We start from the raw sequence: 18,765 nt of genomic DNA on the forward strand, positions 1-18,765 counted from the left end.
GCAGAAGTCTGCGCCAGAGAGCATCAAGGTTGGGGCAGGCCGTGCTAGAGGACGCCCAAAATAATCTTAAAAACCCAACCATGTTTACTTCTTAAAGTTTTCCCCCCCTTATACAAATATTTTTAATCTATCTTTACAAATCACAAGAAACTGGGCCACTTAAACAAACCAACCAAAAAATGACTTATCTGCAAGAAAATGTTTATTTTTATTTTTATTTTTTTTCTGTAAACCCCACAGGGAAAAAAAAAAATGCAGCCAAGACCAAGTATTTCAACAGAAAGAGTGCCCGGAAGGGCAGCCAAGAAAAATAATAAAAAATAAAAATAAAAAAATGGGGGAACCTCAACACAAAAAAGTCAATGACAAGAGTTCATGTTTTGCACAAAGATGAAAACCAATGACATTTCTGAGTAACACTTTCATGGTGACAATTACACAAGATGATTCCAAAAAGCAAAATGACAGCAACATGCACGCCTGGCTAAAGCTAGGATTTTTTATCTCAAAAAGAATCTGATTTAAAATGATGGACCATTAATACTCATATTTTTATTGACTTGCTTGTCCTACTTAATTTTTTTTAAACAAGGCAAACCTGCCAATTTAAAAAGTGTTGTTTTAAAGAAGAACTTTGTCCTTCCAGAGTCCACTGCATGTTTGCAAAATCATAATGGATTGATTTCTTTTTTTAATAATTTTGCTAGTTACTAATACAATTTTGAATCCCTGCCCCACTGCCCCGCCCGCCCACACTCAAACCTTAAACACTTCAAAAGTCGCCAGTGCAACACACTTTCCTACCAATGCACAATATACATTTAAACTGAAATCTTTGTGCAATTTTATGAGTTTCTTTTTTAAAAAATCTTAAAAAAAAACTCCTTGGCACAACAGCTGAGATTTAGTCCAGTCTCATTGAAATTAAACTGTCAAACACAGGATGATAGAAAGCGTAATTGAAATTCGACTTTAAAAAAATAAAGCAAACCAAAACACCCAAACTGCCCCCTTTATGAACCAGTCGGACAGTCTCTGGAATACCGTACGTTGCACCGTTCTGCTTTTACTAGAATACTCCCTCCGTTACTAGTGAGCTACAGCATATCCTCATCATGGGAAACACTGTTGGATTTTGTACCCAAAAATGGGGAGAAAAAAAAAAGAGATGTAACCACAGATTACATCCGAATTATATTGACGACCTGCAGTAGACTCTGTAAAACGAGCTTTATTTTTTAGGCTAGATGAGAGCAAAAAGGGAGGGGGGAAGAGAGATAATTCTTAAATTATCAAGTTTCCTCTTGACATGTCTTTGCTTCTCAAGGTGTTTCCGTTAGCATCTTTCAAGTGATTAACCACACTGATGGGAATCTTCACACAACTACTAAGAATATGTTACTGTCATGTGTTTATTGCCTTCCTTCAAAAAATGATGCCCTTTTATTACATATTTGATCCTTAGTGGGGTAAGCAAATGGATTTTCTGCACATGCTTCCTCCCACCCAACCCCACCTCACCATCCTCTATCCAAGCTTTGTTTGACTACAAACCCTTTCACCATTAAAAGAAAAACCAAAACACTAAAGAATTTCCATCATTATTCCCTGCAATTTTTAATTTGCCATTTTGGCTTCATTATATTTAAATGAAAAAAAAAAGGGTTTAAAATCAAGCAGAGCTGCTATTTTTTATAGTTTCAAGAGGAAACTTTGCAGCAATACATTTATGCGTGTGTAAGTGTATTCATTTTAACTAACGAAGAGAAGCAGAATTTGAAAACCAAGAATTGTGGGTTCTTTTTCCCTTAATGCGTTGGCCAAGAAAAAAATTGTAAAGTTTTGTGAATTTTTCTAAAAATTTACAAGAAAAAACTGATGGGCAGTTTGAGTCAAACCTTGGTGTTGGGCCCCCCACTTCCCTTTTTTTATTTTTATTTTTAAACAATAAATCAGTACAGTTTCACACCATACAAATTTCATCTTGACTGCAAGAGATTTTTCTGTGTGATGCCTTCGGTGCGACAGGTGGAAAGTTGGCCCTTACTTCTTCAGGGGTTGATAAACTGAGGCATTGGGATCAAGTCCAGAAGGGCTGGTCTCCACAAATTTGGAAGAATAATGTGGGGAAACAGGACTCAGCGTGCTGGTGGCTGCAGTGTACGTTATGCTGGGCATGACTGCCATAACTTCTGCTATCTTCTGTTTTAGGTCCTTGATTTCCTGATCTTTCTGAATTATTTGCCCTGCAAAAAGGAAAGGAAGAAAAAAAATAGCTCACTTTAAGACACGGAAAGGACTACTCAGGGGCGTCTATAGTCAAAAAAGTCAAGGGAGTGGCTGCGACAGCGCAACTGAAGCTCCACCGGCACACACAACACACAGCCAACAGGGGGAGCTTCAACTGCACTGTCACATCTTGACTTTTTTTAACCATTCCCTGTAAAAAAAAACCCTGGACCAGATAGATGGTAAAAAAAATTATAATGGTAAAAGGCACGTTAAGGAGAGGGTTATAGCGTATCAATGAAAAACAAATATCTAAATCCAGGGATCTATACTGGTATCACTCAAGAAAGACAATTCCTCCGTTAGCTTTGTGCACCCTCTGCTGGATAAAGTGGCAGTTCACAGCACCCAGCAAAAGTCAGAAGTGGAACTGAGAAGCGAAATGGAGGGGAAATTGATTTTGCAAAGGTTTTCACCCAAAAAGGCTGTTCTCCTCAGCAATATTTTCTAGGGGGAAAGAGAGAGAGAAAGGGATGCAGAAAGGTTTGCTTCTGCTATACTGTGGCACCAATATTCCTTTTACGCCAGCTATAGAAACCTGCACTAAAAATAGCGTTCTTAAAGTCTGAAAACACAACAATAGCCACAGAGTTAGGGATACAATTCATCTATTTAAGAACAGTTTAGTGTAGTATTTTTCTCTTTTCTCAGCATTTTGTTTTGCTCAGAACATGAGGGATTCCAGCTGGGCCTGAGCTCGTAATTTCTTAATACTGCATTTTTGCAATGTCCACACTTCGAATTGCATTTTAGGATCTAATAAAACTTAATGATCTGTTTTCTAGCACTGCTTGCTGCCATCCTCAGAACGCAAAAGAACAAACACTGCAACTTCCTCTCTGCCATCACTTTTTCTGGCTCGTGCTTGCACTCTCTTCCCTACCCCCCCCCATTATTCTTTACTGAGCTTACTCAAATAGCCAAGACTGAAATTCCCATCCTTCTCTCCCTGCTTTTAGGGTTGGTGCTTTTTTTTAAACAAAAGGAGAACAGAAAACAGATATACCAAACCTCCAATTTCCCCATTTAAATGGTCCAACAAGAGAGAGAAAAAAACTCTGCTATCCAAAGTCACACTTTCGCAATTGAGTTTTGGCAGTACAGACAGTCCTCTACTTACAAACTTTAGAGTTACGAACTTTCGCCGATACAAACAAACCTGTTCACAACTCCAACCCAGAAGGTCCCAGAAGGCAGGAGAAGGCAGGAAAGGGTTAGCTGGTGTGGGTCTTCCGGGCTGTGTGGCCGTGGTCTGAAGGCAGCCACTCAGTAACCCAACCCCACCCACACACCCCCAATCCCCCCCTTCCTTCCCCCCCCCACAGATCTCTATAAATACCCACAAAAGGGTCACATCATCCTGGGCACAGAGAGAACTGCTCCTGTCTGTGCTCCTGCACTCTGAAGATGCCGGTCACAGGTGCTGGTGAAACGTTAGGAAACAAAACTTCAAGACCACGGCCACACAGCCCGGAAGACCCACACCAGCCATCGTATGCCGGCCGTGAAAGCCTTCGACAATACAGGAAAGGGTTAGTTTATGGCACACCGCATACATACGCTTGGCAGCACCATCGCACGTTGGGAGGCTGAGCGTTTCATACTTGGTTGGACTTATGAACAGAATGGACTTATGAACAGCCTCTTGGAACGTAACCTGTTCGTAAGTAGAGGACTGTCTGTACAGTGTTGGAGACTATGAGGGGCTGCAAAAATGGGCTAAGAGGGAGCTCTCTTTGGTTACTGTTGCCCACCTTTATAGCAAGGGATGCTTAATTTGATTAGGATTATCTGGCCATCTCATTTCCCTTCAGAAAAAGCACCGCCACTATTTTCAATTTTCCAAACCAACTGTCCATACTCTACCCAGTTTTAACTGACACTCTCATGATTATGGTTGACTTTCGTAACAAAAGATAATTAGATGAACCACTGAGTTATTGTCAGTTACAACTAAACCCTACACCAGCACTGGGCAGCTACTGAGGTTTGTGTACAGAAAAATGCAGCACAATGAGCATGGCTGGCTGGGGAATTCTGGGAGTTGGTCCACACATCTTCAAGTTGTCAAGGTTGAGAAACACTGATGATGAGAGATTTCTCCTTGAGCCAAATGCTCAAAAAAATGTTAAACAGAGGAAAAAAAAGGGTTCTAAGTAGATGAGAGAAAATGGTCAGGAAAGGTTGCTGTGAGAGTTCCATATATCCTATCAGGGGCAATTTCAAAGTTATTTTCAGCAATCAAGAGCCAAAGGGCCACGTGCACAGGGATCTTTCCTTGCCAATTTTTCCCAATGAAAACTTTCCAGAACAGGCTTTGAAAACACAAGGAAATGCCATCATGTATCACACTGTGATATTCAAAGTGTGATGGAAGTTTGCACATGGATTACAGGTAGTCCCCATTTTAAGACTGACTCATTTAGTGACTATTCACAGTTACAATGGTGATGAAAATCCTTGCATTTACAACCTTCGCAGGTCGGTAAAGCAAAGGAAAGCTGAAGTAAGATTGTAAGCACAGTTGTGGTTTCACTTAGTGACTGCTTTGCTTAACAACCGAGTTGCTGGCCTCAATCGTGGTCGCTAAATGAGGACTACCTGTACTTTGGGTCTTAGCGTGCACCAAAGGCACCCCCAGATTTACTACCACTCAGCCCAGGGACTCACTTACCTTGGGCTATCTCAAGCTGTCTTTTTGCATCTCCTAATGCAGAGAACAGGTCCAGTTTGATCCTTGTCTCTGCACTCAGGCTGTTCTCTAAGTGCTGCGTCTTATCCTGCATGGCTGAAAGGGCCGACATTAATACCTCTGTATCCTTTTCATTCTCCTTGTATTTCCGCAATTCCTTTCAAATGAATTAAAGCAGGATTGTTACAAACATAGTCATTATTATGAGATTCAAGGGAGAGAAGAAATTATGGACTGAGGGGAAAAAACTGGGGAAACACGTGGGCTCTGGTCACTTGGGAATACCTTGACTTGGAAACTAGCATGTTATTTGATATAGTCAGATAAATCCTGAAAAGGTTAATCAGGGTTACAGACTAGATTGGAAAGGTAAACAAAATCTTAGAAAAGAAGGCAAGTGCAAACCACAATTATACTGTTGCCAAGAAAACAACATCTGTGTAGTCACCAGGAGTCCAGCTTTACACACGCTCACATTTAGGCCATATTTGAATACAAAAGTAACTTAGATGGCTTGGAAATGGAAATGTGTAGGTGTAGTAATATTATTTCTTTGCCTACTCTTTGTAAGGGCTTTGAAAAGATTATGATATATTCCTCTAGTTACCACTGAAACATCAATAGCAATGTCAAAGCACCAGATGTTGGCTTTGGGTGGGCAAATGTATTAGCCTATAGTTCACAAGGCACACATTGATCTGTGTTTCTCAGGTTCTGTGTTACAGTAAAAACATAAAAATCCTGCTCATTCAGACCACATCTTGTCACCCACAGTGGACAACTAGAATGCCTCTGAGAAGCCTACATGGGGGAGATAAGCAGAGCCCTCGATGCATGTTTCCCAAAAAATATTATTCAGGTAAATTCTACGGTTAGCATATCAACATGGTTAGTAGCCTTATTGTCCAGAAATGTCTTTAATCTCACTTCAAAATCATTCATGATGGTGGCTATTATGATTTCCCTCCTACATGGGCCCTAGGAAAGCTAGCTTGACTGGTTCTACTATGGGACATAAGGAGAACTTTCAAAAAGTAAAGATATTTCACTGGAAATTTATAGGATGTTAAATTCTCAACAAAATACAAACGAAAAAAGGATTCCAAAAACAGTTATAGACCCCCCCCCCGGCAATTCTGTTTAAATTGAAGACTCTGAATAAAGTGGACTTTTTTTTTAATGACCGGGAAAGTAAATATGACGACTATTTGTTCAAGTACGCTTAATAGCTGCCTGTTCCAACCTAGTGTCATCCAGATCTGCTGGACAACATTCACAATCCCCAGTTGGTCTCCCACAGTCCGTTTGTTCTTGCATTGCACTCGCCTAGTTCTTACAACAAAGCTATCAATGCAAGATGCAACAAGGGGTTTTGTTTCTCAGCCAGCTTGTCACAGATCCTGATGCTGATTTGGGCTGAGAAGGAATGAGTGGGTCAAGATCACCCAGCCAGCTTCTGCTCCTAAGGGAGGACTACAACCTGAGTCTCCCTGCTCCCTAACTTAACACTTTGCTTGTTTTGTTTTCACAGTCCTCAGTAAATAAGGTAAATTGTTAACCTTCCCTCCCTCATTCTCCCCTGGAAATGCTGCCTCATCAAAAATGTGAAACTGTCATAAGGCTTATAAACTATGGGCTCCAGAATCTGAAAATATTTGTAAAGTTTTTGTTTTTCTTAAGCACAGTTTACACATTCTTCCACAATTATGGTGTCAACTCTAGTAGATAGCTTGCTCCCACCAAGCTATCTACTTAGGCAAGGTTCACCCATCATGATAAAGCAGGATGTAGTTTCTTTGTTTTGGCTAAACATATTTTGTGAACTTAACCTTTATTTTTGGAACATGTATCAATAAAACTTTCTGGACTGGATTAATTTTTAAATTAATCAGAACTTTAAGGAAATTCATTAGACCTCATTTGCAGATTGTTACTACTCAAACAAGGGTGTGTGTGTGTTAAGAGATGTTTCTCAGGTAAGCACATATTCCTGCAGGAAAGGGCAATGCAAAGAAAAAACAGCTTTCAGATTAAATCTCTCTTCCCCAGACTGGCACCCTGCGAATCTGTTGACTATAGCTTCCATCATTTCCAGCATGACCAATCTCACTGGAATGATGGAACTGTAGCCCACCTGAAGAAGCTGATTTAGAATAACAGAAGAAAGTGTAGCTCTGTGTATACCTTTCATGCCAAAAACCTTGCACTTAGCAAATGTTTTACTAAATTTACAAGGTAACCCTGGAATATTGGCTGAGAGACAGCGTCATAGAAAGTTTTGTTACTTTCCCCTTACCTGAACTTTCATTTCTAGATCTCGTATCTGATCTTCTTTCAGCTTTATATCAATAGTTAGCTTTTTGCACTCTGTCTCCAGGTCTCTGATGCGATTTCGTAATGTCTCAGTGCATTCTCCTCTATCAAGCAAAATGAGAAAGACAGAAGAGGGAAAACTTTCAGTTTGGGTTACTGCTACTTTCATAAGCATTAAAATAGCAAGACGTGTGGAGAAAAGGACACAGTTGTATAGGCTCTTTTTATAATACAGCAGTGCAAAACAAAACATGATTGTGAACCATATAACCCTCTTTGCAGCTGTAGGCTTCTAAAATGAGGTTTTGTTCCCTAAAAATCAGAAACTGTTCTCTGAAGAACAGGAGAAGGGGAATTTTTGCATGCATTTATCCAATGCTTGTAAACTTCCCTTCTCAGTTTCTTTTAAGTTCTGGGATAGAAAATGCTGCAAAGGAAGACTCTAAATGTGCACATGTATTTTTTTTCACATTTCACCAGTGACTGAAAAAACTCTGCATCAGATATGTTCAGATTAAATCATTTGCATACCCACTCTGGATTCATCCAATCTCTGTCATTAATACGAGAGTAAGTTTATAAGCTCTCCTATATTGTAATAAAACATGTTCTGGATAGTTCAACTTCAGATTCTGTAGGACTTTGCACATTTGGAGGCTCCCTGAGAAGACATGCTCTGAGCACACAAAAGACTAACGTGTCAGAAAGGTCACATCAGCTGAGTGTTACTATTTTATTAACTCAAAGTAGTTTTATTCTTTCACAGTAGAGACCCCCCCCAAATATAAACCCAACATGCAGCCTGAAATGCTATAAGCCAGAATGTTATTTTCTTGGAATGTAATTTTTATATTATTGCATAAACACTTGTATACATCATAAATCAGATACAAATGAATTGCATGAAACATCACAAAACCTTGGTCCTATATCATGTAACTGAATGCTTCCTTTAAAAAAATTACCGAATTATTGTAAATGGTGAATAAAGACAAATATGATCGGGAAATTTGCAATTCTGAAACACAGTCATCAGTTTTTCAACCACTTAGTGGTGTTTTTCCTGAACTTGTATATAACTGGCTAATTTGATCATGACAGGTGGTCAAAATATTAATTGAAGAAAGGTGGGACGGTGAGTGTTTCTTACTGTTAATGACTTTTTGGCAAATGTTTGACAAATTACTAACTCTTTTTTCACCATTCTTTCCTTTCACATCTTTGGGCCTAGACCAGTGTTTTTCAAACTTGGCAACTTTAAGATGCGTGGACTTCAGCTCTGCTGCTGGGAAATTCTGGGAATTTCATACATCTTAAAGTTCATACATCTTACATACATTATACATCTTAAATACATGTGAAAGTTGCCAGGGTTGAAAAACACTGGTCTAGAAGAAATGAAGCAGCGGGAACCAAGTACCTGGTAGCAGCGGCAAATGCAACAGCCCGAGCAGCTGTTGCTTCCTCCAACTTCTTCCTTTTTTTTTCTTCCATCAACTGCTTTTCTACAAAGGTTCGTGCCTCTTGCTCTGCTTTTAGTTTTTTCTCCAATTGGCCAATGGTCTGCTTATCTTTTTGTTTCATTTGTACAGCATTATGTAGTCTGAAAAAAGGGGGAAAGATGTAATATTTGTCTGTAAAATGGGAAGAAAACCACCCACCCAACCAACTGGCTTTGAATAAAGCTGCTTTATAATAGGTCCCGTTTCCTTATGTCTATCCTGAATTACTGACCACTTATTGTGATGGAATGGAATTATGAAGGCCAGGCTCAGGGAGATAAACATTTTCTTAGCTCCCCAGAAGAGCGTGGGAGGAACAAGAGGATGAGACTGGCACCTCCCTGAGGAATTCACACTGTTGTGGCTGGCTGACTTTGGGAGCTGGGGTTTCAGTCTGGGAAGATTCTTGCTAGAGGTTGTAGCTAATAAACATAACTGGACTGAATTTCCATTGTCTCTTGGAGTTCCTTGGGCTAGGCCTGACACTTATAGAACTTCTCTTTTGGACAAAGCAGTCAGAATCTCAACCTCTTTCATCTGATTGAGGTTGAAATTTCTGGTGTTCAAATTCTGACATGCATCACTTTTTCAGAGATGCTTTAAAAAAAAAGAGAGATTTTGCATGATGACATGAACAATGTGATATTACTGCTGTGCAAAAACTTCCTCAACTCTGAACACATTCAAACCCAAAATTACAATGCACTTTTCAGGAATGGACTTGGAAGAACTGTCTAACAGTTAAAAAAGCAAGTCAATGGTGACATCAGTGACTTAGAAGAAAGAGAGAAGGCTATCTGCTGGATGTATTCAAGCAGAGGCTGGACAGCTATTTATCAAGCTGTCAGGAAAGTTTTGGTTCAGACTTTTGCACTGACACCAATGGCTTAAAAGTCCTTTCTCACTAATAATACTGCTAGGATGTCATTATCTATTTATTGCACTGAGAAACAACTAAAAAGGTCTAGGGCCTTAGCTAAGAGGTGGAGATAACCACACACATATGTGATTATAACTGATTCAGTATACATGAATCATCTGTCCTGCAAGCCTTTTACATAGGTGATAAGCCCAAGCACACATTTTAATTGGCCTGAATTATTTGATGGTTCTGTTGTCATAACATGGATGTTGTGCTTGCATTGGGCTTGCTGAGGAATACAACCAATTCTTTTTTTTAATTCCCTTTCAGCGAGAGCAGCACTAGAAAGGCTCAGAAAAGGGGGTTGAGGGGAGGGATGTAGATGGATGGGGTGGCTTCTCACTCATTCAAGTCCATTTGCTAGAGAGTTAGAGGCCTGTCAAGAAAAATGGGGGCTCAAGGCACAAAGGGACCTAACCAAGATGCATACGTACATTCACGAAATGAGTGAATGATTATCCAAACATTCACTGTTGATTTGGATTAGGTTTGTATATTCTAAGCAATTTAGCATAGAATTCAAGGGATTTCAAGAGAAAGAGAATGTTTGCATCTTGCAAAAAAAATCCATATTGCAGCAGAGCTAAATTTTGGCGAATGTTGCTGCTAACCAAGTTTGAACTTTTACTTTCTAATTGAATCAAGTATCATTCTGAAAAAGAATCAGACTCACTTTTCATATGCTCAAAGTGCATTTGTTCAGATCACTGGGAATCCATCCCTAATTAGTGTAGTGCTCTTATCTCTGAAAGAACTCTCGAGTATTCAGTTCATATTCCTTCAATACAGAAATCTCAGCCATTAAGACTTTTAAAGCTTATGCATTAGCTTCCCACTTGAGGACCACAGGGCAGTCAGGAAAACATAAAGTGAGAGAGAGCTTTAATCTTTCTGACCAAAAGGGATGAAGCTCAAAAGCACTTAATTTTGACAAGATCAAGATTCTTAAAAATGCTTTTGTCCCCCCTGCAGAACAAAAATGTAAGAGTAAAAAGCAGCAGCATAAAAAAACCCTGATATATATTGTGAGATTAGGGGATAGATGGGTACACTTACTTATTCTGAAGCAGCTCATTTTCTTGTCGGAGCTGTCCAATTTCCGATCGGATCCCCCGCTCTGTGCTAGTCAGAGAACTGATCTGGCTACGCAGCTCTTGTTCAATTTGCCTGCTTGCCTGTAGATCAGCCTTTAACTTCTTAATATCTTGTTCCAACCTAGCACAAAGAACAGAAGTGCCTTTTACAGTATTTACTAATAAGGACTGAGAATTATCATCTCTCAATGTTCAGACTTCTGTAACAGATTTTTCCTTAAAAAGTAAAACAAAAAACAGTACTAAGGGTAGGAGTGACTTTCTACCATTTCTTCTTTCCCTTTCTCTTTGCAGTCTTTGATTTCAATTTTTTGCTGAAATCCACTGGTATGCTATGTTTCATATATGATCTATTGCAACTGTTGCAAATCCATGCTCCTATCCCAAATAAAGTATGCTAAGGAGTAGACTGTCATTTGAATGGCAAATTAGATCATAACTTCCAAAAATTGGTAGCATGGATTCTCAACATGTTGAGACACATCACCTGTAAAGTATGTTCTAAAAGGTTTAACATAGTTCTAAAAACACGGACTGCTTTGCATGTGGTCTGACCACCAATAGGTTGCCCACTTTCTGGCATCCAAGTAATGCTTTGTGGCACAGAGCTTCTGAAGCTAAGTGGGAAATGAGCCTCACTACAAGCTTCATGTTAGGGAAGACACATGATTAGTGATGATTATGTGTCATCAAGCTGGTGTCGATTCCTAGTGACTGCATGGATAGATCTTCTCCAGGATAACCTAGCTTTTTAGGTCTCTCAATGGTGCACCCATTGCCACTGCTTTGCTGCTTCTCTTCTTCTCTTTCCTTCCATCTTTCCCAGCATTAGGGACCAAGGAAGCTGGGTTTTTGCATGTGTCCAAAATATAATAATTTGAGTGGTCTTGTAGAGAGTCAGGGAGATGACCTTGAGGGAACTGTTATATAAGCAAGGAGGGATAAAATATTCCTTAATCTTGAGAAACAGGATAGTATTTAAAAGAGACTCAGGCGGGCTCCTCCTTGATCCATGGGGATATAATAGAAGGGGAGGTAAAGCACAATCAGGCTTGCAAGATTCCGTTATTATAGCCTGTATCAAAAAACTTCTAGACTTCTTGTGGAATCTGTTTCTTGATTTTGTCTACCATAAAGAGACCTGCTGACCTCTTGAATGAGCTCTAAATTTTTCTGTGACACATTTGTCTTCTTGGCTATCCATACTGTTCTCAGAAATCTTCTCCAACACTGAAGTTGAAAAGTATCAATAGTTTTTTTCATCTTGCATCTTCAAAGTTTAACTTTCACTTCCATAGCACCACAGGAAAAAAAAAACATGGCCTCCATGATTCTGACCTTTGTAAGGACAGAGATGACACAGCTTATTTTTCCCAAGGGCTGCACTGCTGCCCTTCAAAGGCTAGTCTATGCCATGTTTCTTGACTCCTTGTTCCTTTACTGTTGATAGTCAATCCTAAAAGGCAGAAGCGGTCCACCACTTCAATATCTTCATTGCCTATTATGGGGCTAACTGCTGTACTTGTTTGGTTTTCTTTATATTTAATTATAGACCCATTTTTTTCATTGTGTTCCTTGACTTCCATTACTAGAGCTTGCAGATCATTTGCATTTTCAGCTGTCAGAGTATTGTCACCAGCAGAACACAGATTATTGATGTTTCTTCTTCCAATTTTATCTTCTTGCAATTTTTCCCAATCCAGCCCCCCCAATATATATGCAGCATATAGGATGAATATATAAGGAGAGAATGCACAGCCTTATCTCACTCCTTTATCGACTTGGAGACAATCTGTTTTGCCATGACAATCCAGATGTGGCTTCCTGTCCTGTGTATAGGTTTCTCTTTTCACACCTGTTCATCCTTAACAACTTCTTTGCTTTCGGTTCACAATTCCTCTAGTTCCCTATAAATGAGGTTCATGACTTCCCAGTAATTCCTGATGCTTTCCTTGAAAAGGGTAGATGTATGCTCAGGATCATATTGTGGAAACTGATTGGCTTTGTTGTTCTGCTTTAGCTTGACTTAGAATTACACGTGAGTAGCCTTTGCTGTTCCACATCTTTGCTGTTACGACTGTGCTCTTTCACTTTTTTGTATCAATAATATAAACAACTTGATTTTTGTGTGCTCTATCTGGTAATGTCCATGTATATTGGCATTGTTTTGGTTGTTTGAAGAATGTGTTAATAACGAAGAAATAATTGGATTGCAGAAGCTGGTAAGTCATTCTCTTGCTTCGTACAATCCAACTACATCTTCTTCCTATTTTCAACTTTTGCATTCCAGTCTCCAACCATAAACAGGACATCTTGCTTGTATGTTCTACTGATTTCAGATTGAATTTGACCCTCAAACTTGTTAATCTGCTCTTATTCTGTATCCCAGTTGAAGCATATACTTGGAAAACTGCCATATTAAAGGATGATCTATGAAGTCTAATTTGTATTATTTGGTTATTGACTGCACTGTATCCAAGTACTGTGTTTGCTATATCCCTCCTGACTATGGATGCAATGCTATTCCTTTTTTGTTTTTTGTTTCCCAATAGTAAACAGTATGATCTTTTGATTGAAAGTGTGCTATTTTCAGTCCCTTTCAATTTGCTGATGCTTAAGATGTCAATGTGTAGTCAACTCATTTAATCTTTCACGATGTTGAGCTTTCCTGCTTATGGTCCATGTTCCTACTGTAATTCTGTCTTTTCAGCTTCAGACTTCCTTTTCCTGCATGGCAATGTCAACAACTAGATCTCTGTTAGGCTTTAATCAGCTACGTCATAAACAACATTACTACACCAAAAGATCCTCAGTCTTCTTCAGTAGCATGGAAAGCACACAGTGAAGATTAATGCACATTACACTTCTCCCACAAAATTGTCTCTCTAATCCAGAGAACTTGGCTGTGTACACATGATCTTTAAAGTAGGTTCTCCAGTTTCAATATTGTCAACACCAACCACCTGTTGCAATGGCGCACACACTTATTGTTCCAAAAGCATCACATATAAGTGTATTTGTCACACAGACTCAAATTCTCTTCCCAATAGCATAATATCTGGAAAGGCAATCCCATATATAAAAACTTCATCCAGAATATTCACCACTCTTGCTAGTGTGGAAGAGATAAACGCACTCAAATCGCATTACTTTTTAAAGAAATGTTAGGACAACCATCCAGCTGCCAGCAATGTACACCCTATTATACACTGACTCAGACTGACTTATCTGGTAAATAAAGACGCTTATTTTAGATCTACAATACAATTGTCTATATTTCTCTCCCTCCTTCCCTCCCATCCTCATAGTTACTCAGAGAGACTCTGCAAGAAATAAATTGCATTGCAATTTAAGAGGTTTAATTTTAATCTTTCCTGACCAGACACCATCTGTTGTATGTCATATTTAGAAATAAAAACACTTGTTTCATGTTAAGATGCTGTGGATTTAAAACCAGTTAGAGTTTTGCAAATTAACATAATAGTAGCGTATCAATCAATTTTTTCTACCAAAAATGTCAAAGCATCTAACAATAAAAATATAGAGCAGAAGGATAATGAACAAATCAATTTGATTAAACATAGTTAAAACACAATTGAAATCGTATTAATAAAAAGAGAAAAGAAAAAGAAAAGAAAACCGAACTGAATGAAAATGATCAGCAGACAAAATAACTTAAATCTTAAATGCCTCTTTCAGCTAAAAGGAAGAGTGGCAGGGAAGCTAGCCTGGCCAGCCTTGGCAGGGAATTCCAAAGCTTGCAAGCTCATTTCTTACATTCACACCAACCTTGTCTCTTATGCTGCAAGATCAAGAGGGCTTCTTTTAAAGATCTTTAAGTTCAGAATGCAGTCTTTCAAATAGCCTGCTCTAAAGCTATTTAGGGCTTGGTAAGTCATACCCCATGTTTTGAACTGAAACTGGAAATAAATCCATACATTACAGCTGGCTTATGAAAGCTAAGCAGATACAGTGGGGCAAAAAAGTATTTAGTCAGCCACCAATTGTGCAAGTTCTCCCACTTAGAAAGATGAGAGAGGCCTGTAATTTTCATCATAGGTATACCTCAACTATGAGAGACAAAATGGGGAAAAAAATCCAGAAAATCACATTGTCTGATTTTTAAAGAATTTATTTGCAAATCATGGTGGAAAATAAGTATTTGGTCAATATCAAAAGTTCATCTCAATACTTTGTTATATATCCTTTGTTGGCAATGACAGAGGTCAAACGTTTTCTGTAAGTCTTCACAAGGTTTTCACACACTGTTGCTGGTATTTTGGCCCATTCCTCCATGCAGATCTCCTCTAGAGCAGTGATGTTTTGGGGCTGTCGCTGGGCAACACAGACTTTCAACTCCCTCCAAAGGTTTTCCATGGGGTTGAGATCTGGAGACTGGCTAGGCCACTCCAGGACCTTGAAATGCTTCTTACGAAGCCACTCCTTCGTTGCCTGGGCGGTGTGTTTGAGTTCATTGTCATGCTGAAAGACCCAGCCACGTTTCATCTTCAATGCCCTTGTTGATGGAAGGAGGTGTTCACTCAAAATCTCACGATACATGGCCCCATTCATTCTTTCCTTTACACGGATCAGTCGTCCTGGTCCCTTTGCAGAAAAACAGCCCCAAAGCATGATGTTTCCACCCCCATGCTTCACAGTAGGTATGGTGTTCTTTGGATGCAACTCAGCATTCTCTCTCCTCCAAACATAACAAGTTGAGTTTAGACCAAAACGTTCTACTTTGGTTTCATCTGACCATATGACATTCTCCCAATCCTCTTCTGGATCATCCAAATGCTCTCTAGCAAACTTCAGACGGGCCCGGACATGTACTGGCTTAAGCAGGGGGACATGTCTGGCACTGCAGGATTTGAGTCCCTGGCGGCATAGTGTGTTACTGATGGTAGCCTTTGTTACTTTGGTCCCAGCTCTCTGCAGGTCATTCACTAGGTCCCCCGGTGTGGTTCTGGGATTTTTGCTCACTGTTCTTGTGATCATTTTGACCCCACAGGGTGAGGTCTTGCATGGAGCCCCAGATCGAGGGAGATTATCAGTGGTCTTGTATGTCTTCCATTTTCTAATTATTGCTCCCACAGTTGATTTTTTCACACCAAGCTGCTTGCCTATTGCAGATTCAGTCTTCCCAGCCTGGTGCAGGTCTACAATTTTGTTTCTGGTGTCCTTCGACAGCTCTTTGGTCTTGGCCATAGTGGAGTTTGGAGTGTGACTGTTTGAGGTTGTGGACAGGTGTCTTTTATACTGATAACAAGGTCAAACAGGTGCCATTACTACAGGTAACGAGTGGAGGACAGTGGAGCCTCTTAAAGAAGTAGTTACAGGTCTGTGAGAGCCAGACATCTTGCTTGTTTGTAGGTGACCAAATACTTATTTTCCACCATGATTTGCAAATAAATTCTTTACAAATCAGACAATGTGATTTTCTGGATTTTTTCCCCATTTTGTCTCTCAAAGTTGAGGTATACCTATGATGAAAATTACAGGCCTCTCTCATCTTTTTAAGTGGGAGAACTTGCACAACTGGTGGCTGACTAAATACTTTTTTGCCCCACTGTATGTGGACCTGTAAGGTAGGGAGCTGGCACTTTTGATCAATGCATTCCAAGTACTGTAACCAGAATATTCAAATTGGGAAAGTCTGTATTAAGTGCATTGTTTCCTAACTCTAAAGATGGTTAACAGAAATGCTGCTCCTATGTTTTGTAACTCAAAAGGCACAGTTTCCCTTCCCCTTTTTATAGGAGAAAGTAAACTGATCTATTTCATTGTGGTACCAGCAATTAGATGAAGAGGTTTTTTGCTTTTATTTTGCTTCTTCTGGCAATCTATTTTAATTGTCCTACTGTGGTTACAATTTGTGGTTAGACACTTTATCTATTCATCTCTAAATGTATACTTACATTTAGAGAATGGGGAAGAAATGGACTGAAGATGGTTCTGTGAAAAGCGGAGCCGACAACCACAGCGGAATGAAGAGCTGGCAAGTGGACTGGCTCTTTGTAATTCCTCTCTGGACAAGGAGAGGACTTAAGATAGCCCACAAGTTTGTAATTCCATGAGGAGACTGCAAGACAGCAGGCTCCAGTGGGTTTAGAGCTCTGGGAGAGGAGGCAATAGCTATCTTTTTGCTCAAACTGTGGTTGGTGCATTCAGAAGAACACTGGGTTTGTATCCTTTTCTAATCACTTTTGGAAATTGCTTGTTAACTGCTTTTCAGCTGTTACCTTTGGATCAACATGTTTTACAGCACTGCGTGAGTTTTCAATCCTTAGCGAACTAAGTTTTAAATACAAGTTTAAGGACTTAAAAAAATATTTTGGAATAAGTAGCAAAAGGGTGATTAAAACTTTGATTTTGGAAAGTTACAAATGGACTAAAGGTCCAGATGTATTTGAAATAAGATTTTGGAATTAATTATAAGAATCCTTCCTGTGGGAAAATCCTTTGGCTTTGAATTCTCTTTAAAAAAAAAAGATAGGATGAGACTTTGAAGGTTGGACACTAGAGGGAACCAGAAGGAACTAAAGATTACAATTAAAAGAGAAGAACACTTAAATCTGAAGTTAATTTTAAGACTGTCTGCCTCAATAGATAGACTATGTTTAAAATATGTTATGGAAGAGAAACAAGTTTTACCTGATAAGATTGAGACTGATCTGAAAGTGATTTAAAAATAACAGGCTACAAGAATGACATGGAAAAAGATGTTACACTGGACATACAATAAACCGGCTGATGTCTTAATAATTAAAAAGGATAAACAAATAACAAACCAAGAGAGTGACCGGGATAATTTTCCTATATTGGAATTTACAAAAGAGGTTTGTTAAAGCTTTGAAGAATTTTGTGAGAAGGACAAAGAAAAAATGAAAAGAAATCAAATTCTAGGACATTATTTGAAGGGTCTAAAAATCAAGATTGGTAGAAGTAAAAGGAAGGAATATAAAGTTGGTTTATTTAATCAAGGTTAAAATAGATATGTTGTTATCTCTGGTAACCCTTAATGGACTTTTGCTGACATCAGGACTGAAATGATGAGGCTTTTGTTTATAGATAAGAGATGGGATATGGGAAGAAGAGATCATTTGTTGTATTTTAAGAGAAGGTGATAAATTACTAAAATTGTTTGTACTTGTGATGAAAGGGGAAGTCATTATATATTTCTTTTCTTTTTCTTTGCTACATTATGTTTTTTTCTTTTTTTCTCTTCTACATCTATTTTTTTATTCTTTTCTATTTTAGTTTGTATTAGTTTTATTGTTGCAATTGTAATTTTTAATAAAATTATGATATAAAAAATCTAAATGTATTTTTATATTTTGAATTGTTTTTACTGTGAATTGTTTTAGTTTATTTTTATTGCACAGCTGAAAGGCAGTCTACAAATATAGCAGATAAATGAAGATGCTCTTTCAAATTCAAATGAAGCAATATTAGAAGCTTGGCATTTATTTGCATATGAGTATTTAATTCTTATACTGCTTTTTTTTTTTTTTTTTTTGAAGCACATGGTCTCCTCTCCCATTGTAACTTAAAAAGCCACTCCATAAAGTATGATAAATTAAGAAATTGTAGCTCTGTTCAGGTACTCATTAATCACAGCAGGGGATAGCAATAGCCAATCTTGAAAAAATTAAGCAGCATCACATGTGGTTGTATTTGGATTAGAGAACAGTAAGGCAATCCCAGAGCTATACACTAAAATGGGAATTCTGAAAATATCTCAGGAGAAGACAATGGCAAACACTTCAATGGCATTGCCAAGAAAGATATATAGAGGTGTGCACATAGTTACCAGGAACTGGACTCAAGGAAGATTCTATTAATCTCAGATATTATTAAAAGTGTAGCACCTCAATTAAACCTGGCTTTCCAACAAAATGATGTCTATCTCTCTGAGACATCTGTGCATTCAATGTAAAAGTTTGCAGGAAA

General features: G+C 38.7%; 1 protein-coding gene across 2 annotated transcripts in view; it reads right to left on the reverse strand.

The window, feature by feature from the left end:
* Positions 1 to 1,140: 1,140 nt before the first annotated feature.
* The window catches only part of MACO1 (macoilin 1), a 65,209-nt gene continuing 47,584 nt past the window's right edge, over positions 1,141 to 18,765 (reverse strand). For both annotated transcript variants that reach the window (XM_088140941.1, XM_088140940.1), the window contains exons 7-11: positions 10,775 to 10,933; positions 8,715 to 8,897; positions 7,278 to 7,398; positions 4,964 to 5,138; positions 1,141 to 2,246 (exon numbers count right to left, since the gene is read on the reverse strand). In XM_088140941.1, the coding sequence (XP_087997067.1) occupies positions 2,044 to 2,246; positions 4,964 to 5,138; positions 7,278 to 7,398; positions 8,715 to 8,897; positions 10,775 to 10,933 (841 nt within the window). In that variant the 3' untranslated portion in view covers positions 1,141 to 2,043. The remainder of the gene's footprint in view (positions 2,247 to 4,963; positions 5,139 to 7,277; positions 7,399 to 8,714; positions 8,898 to 10,774; positions 10,934 to 18,765) is intronic.

Source organism: Python bivittatus, unplaced genomic scaffold (genome assembly GCF_059951505.1).
Source record: "Python bivittatus isolate LINGU-HERP-01145 unplaced genomic scaffold, Pbiv_v1 ctg000250_np1212, whole genome shotgun sequence".
NCBI lineage: Eukaryota > Metazoa > Chordata > Lepidosauria > Squamata > Pythonidae > Python > Python bivittatus.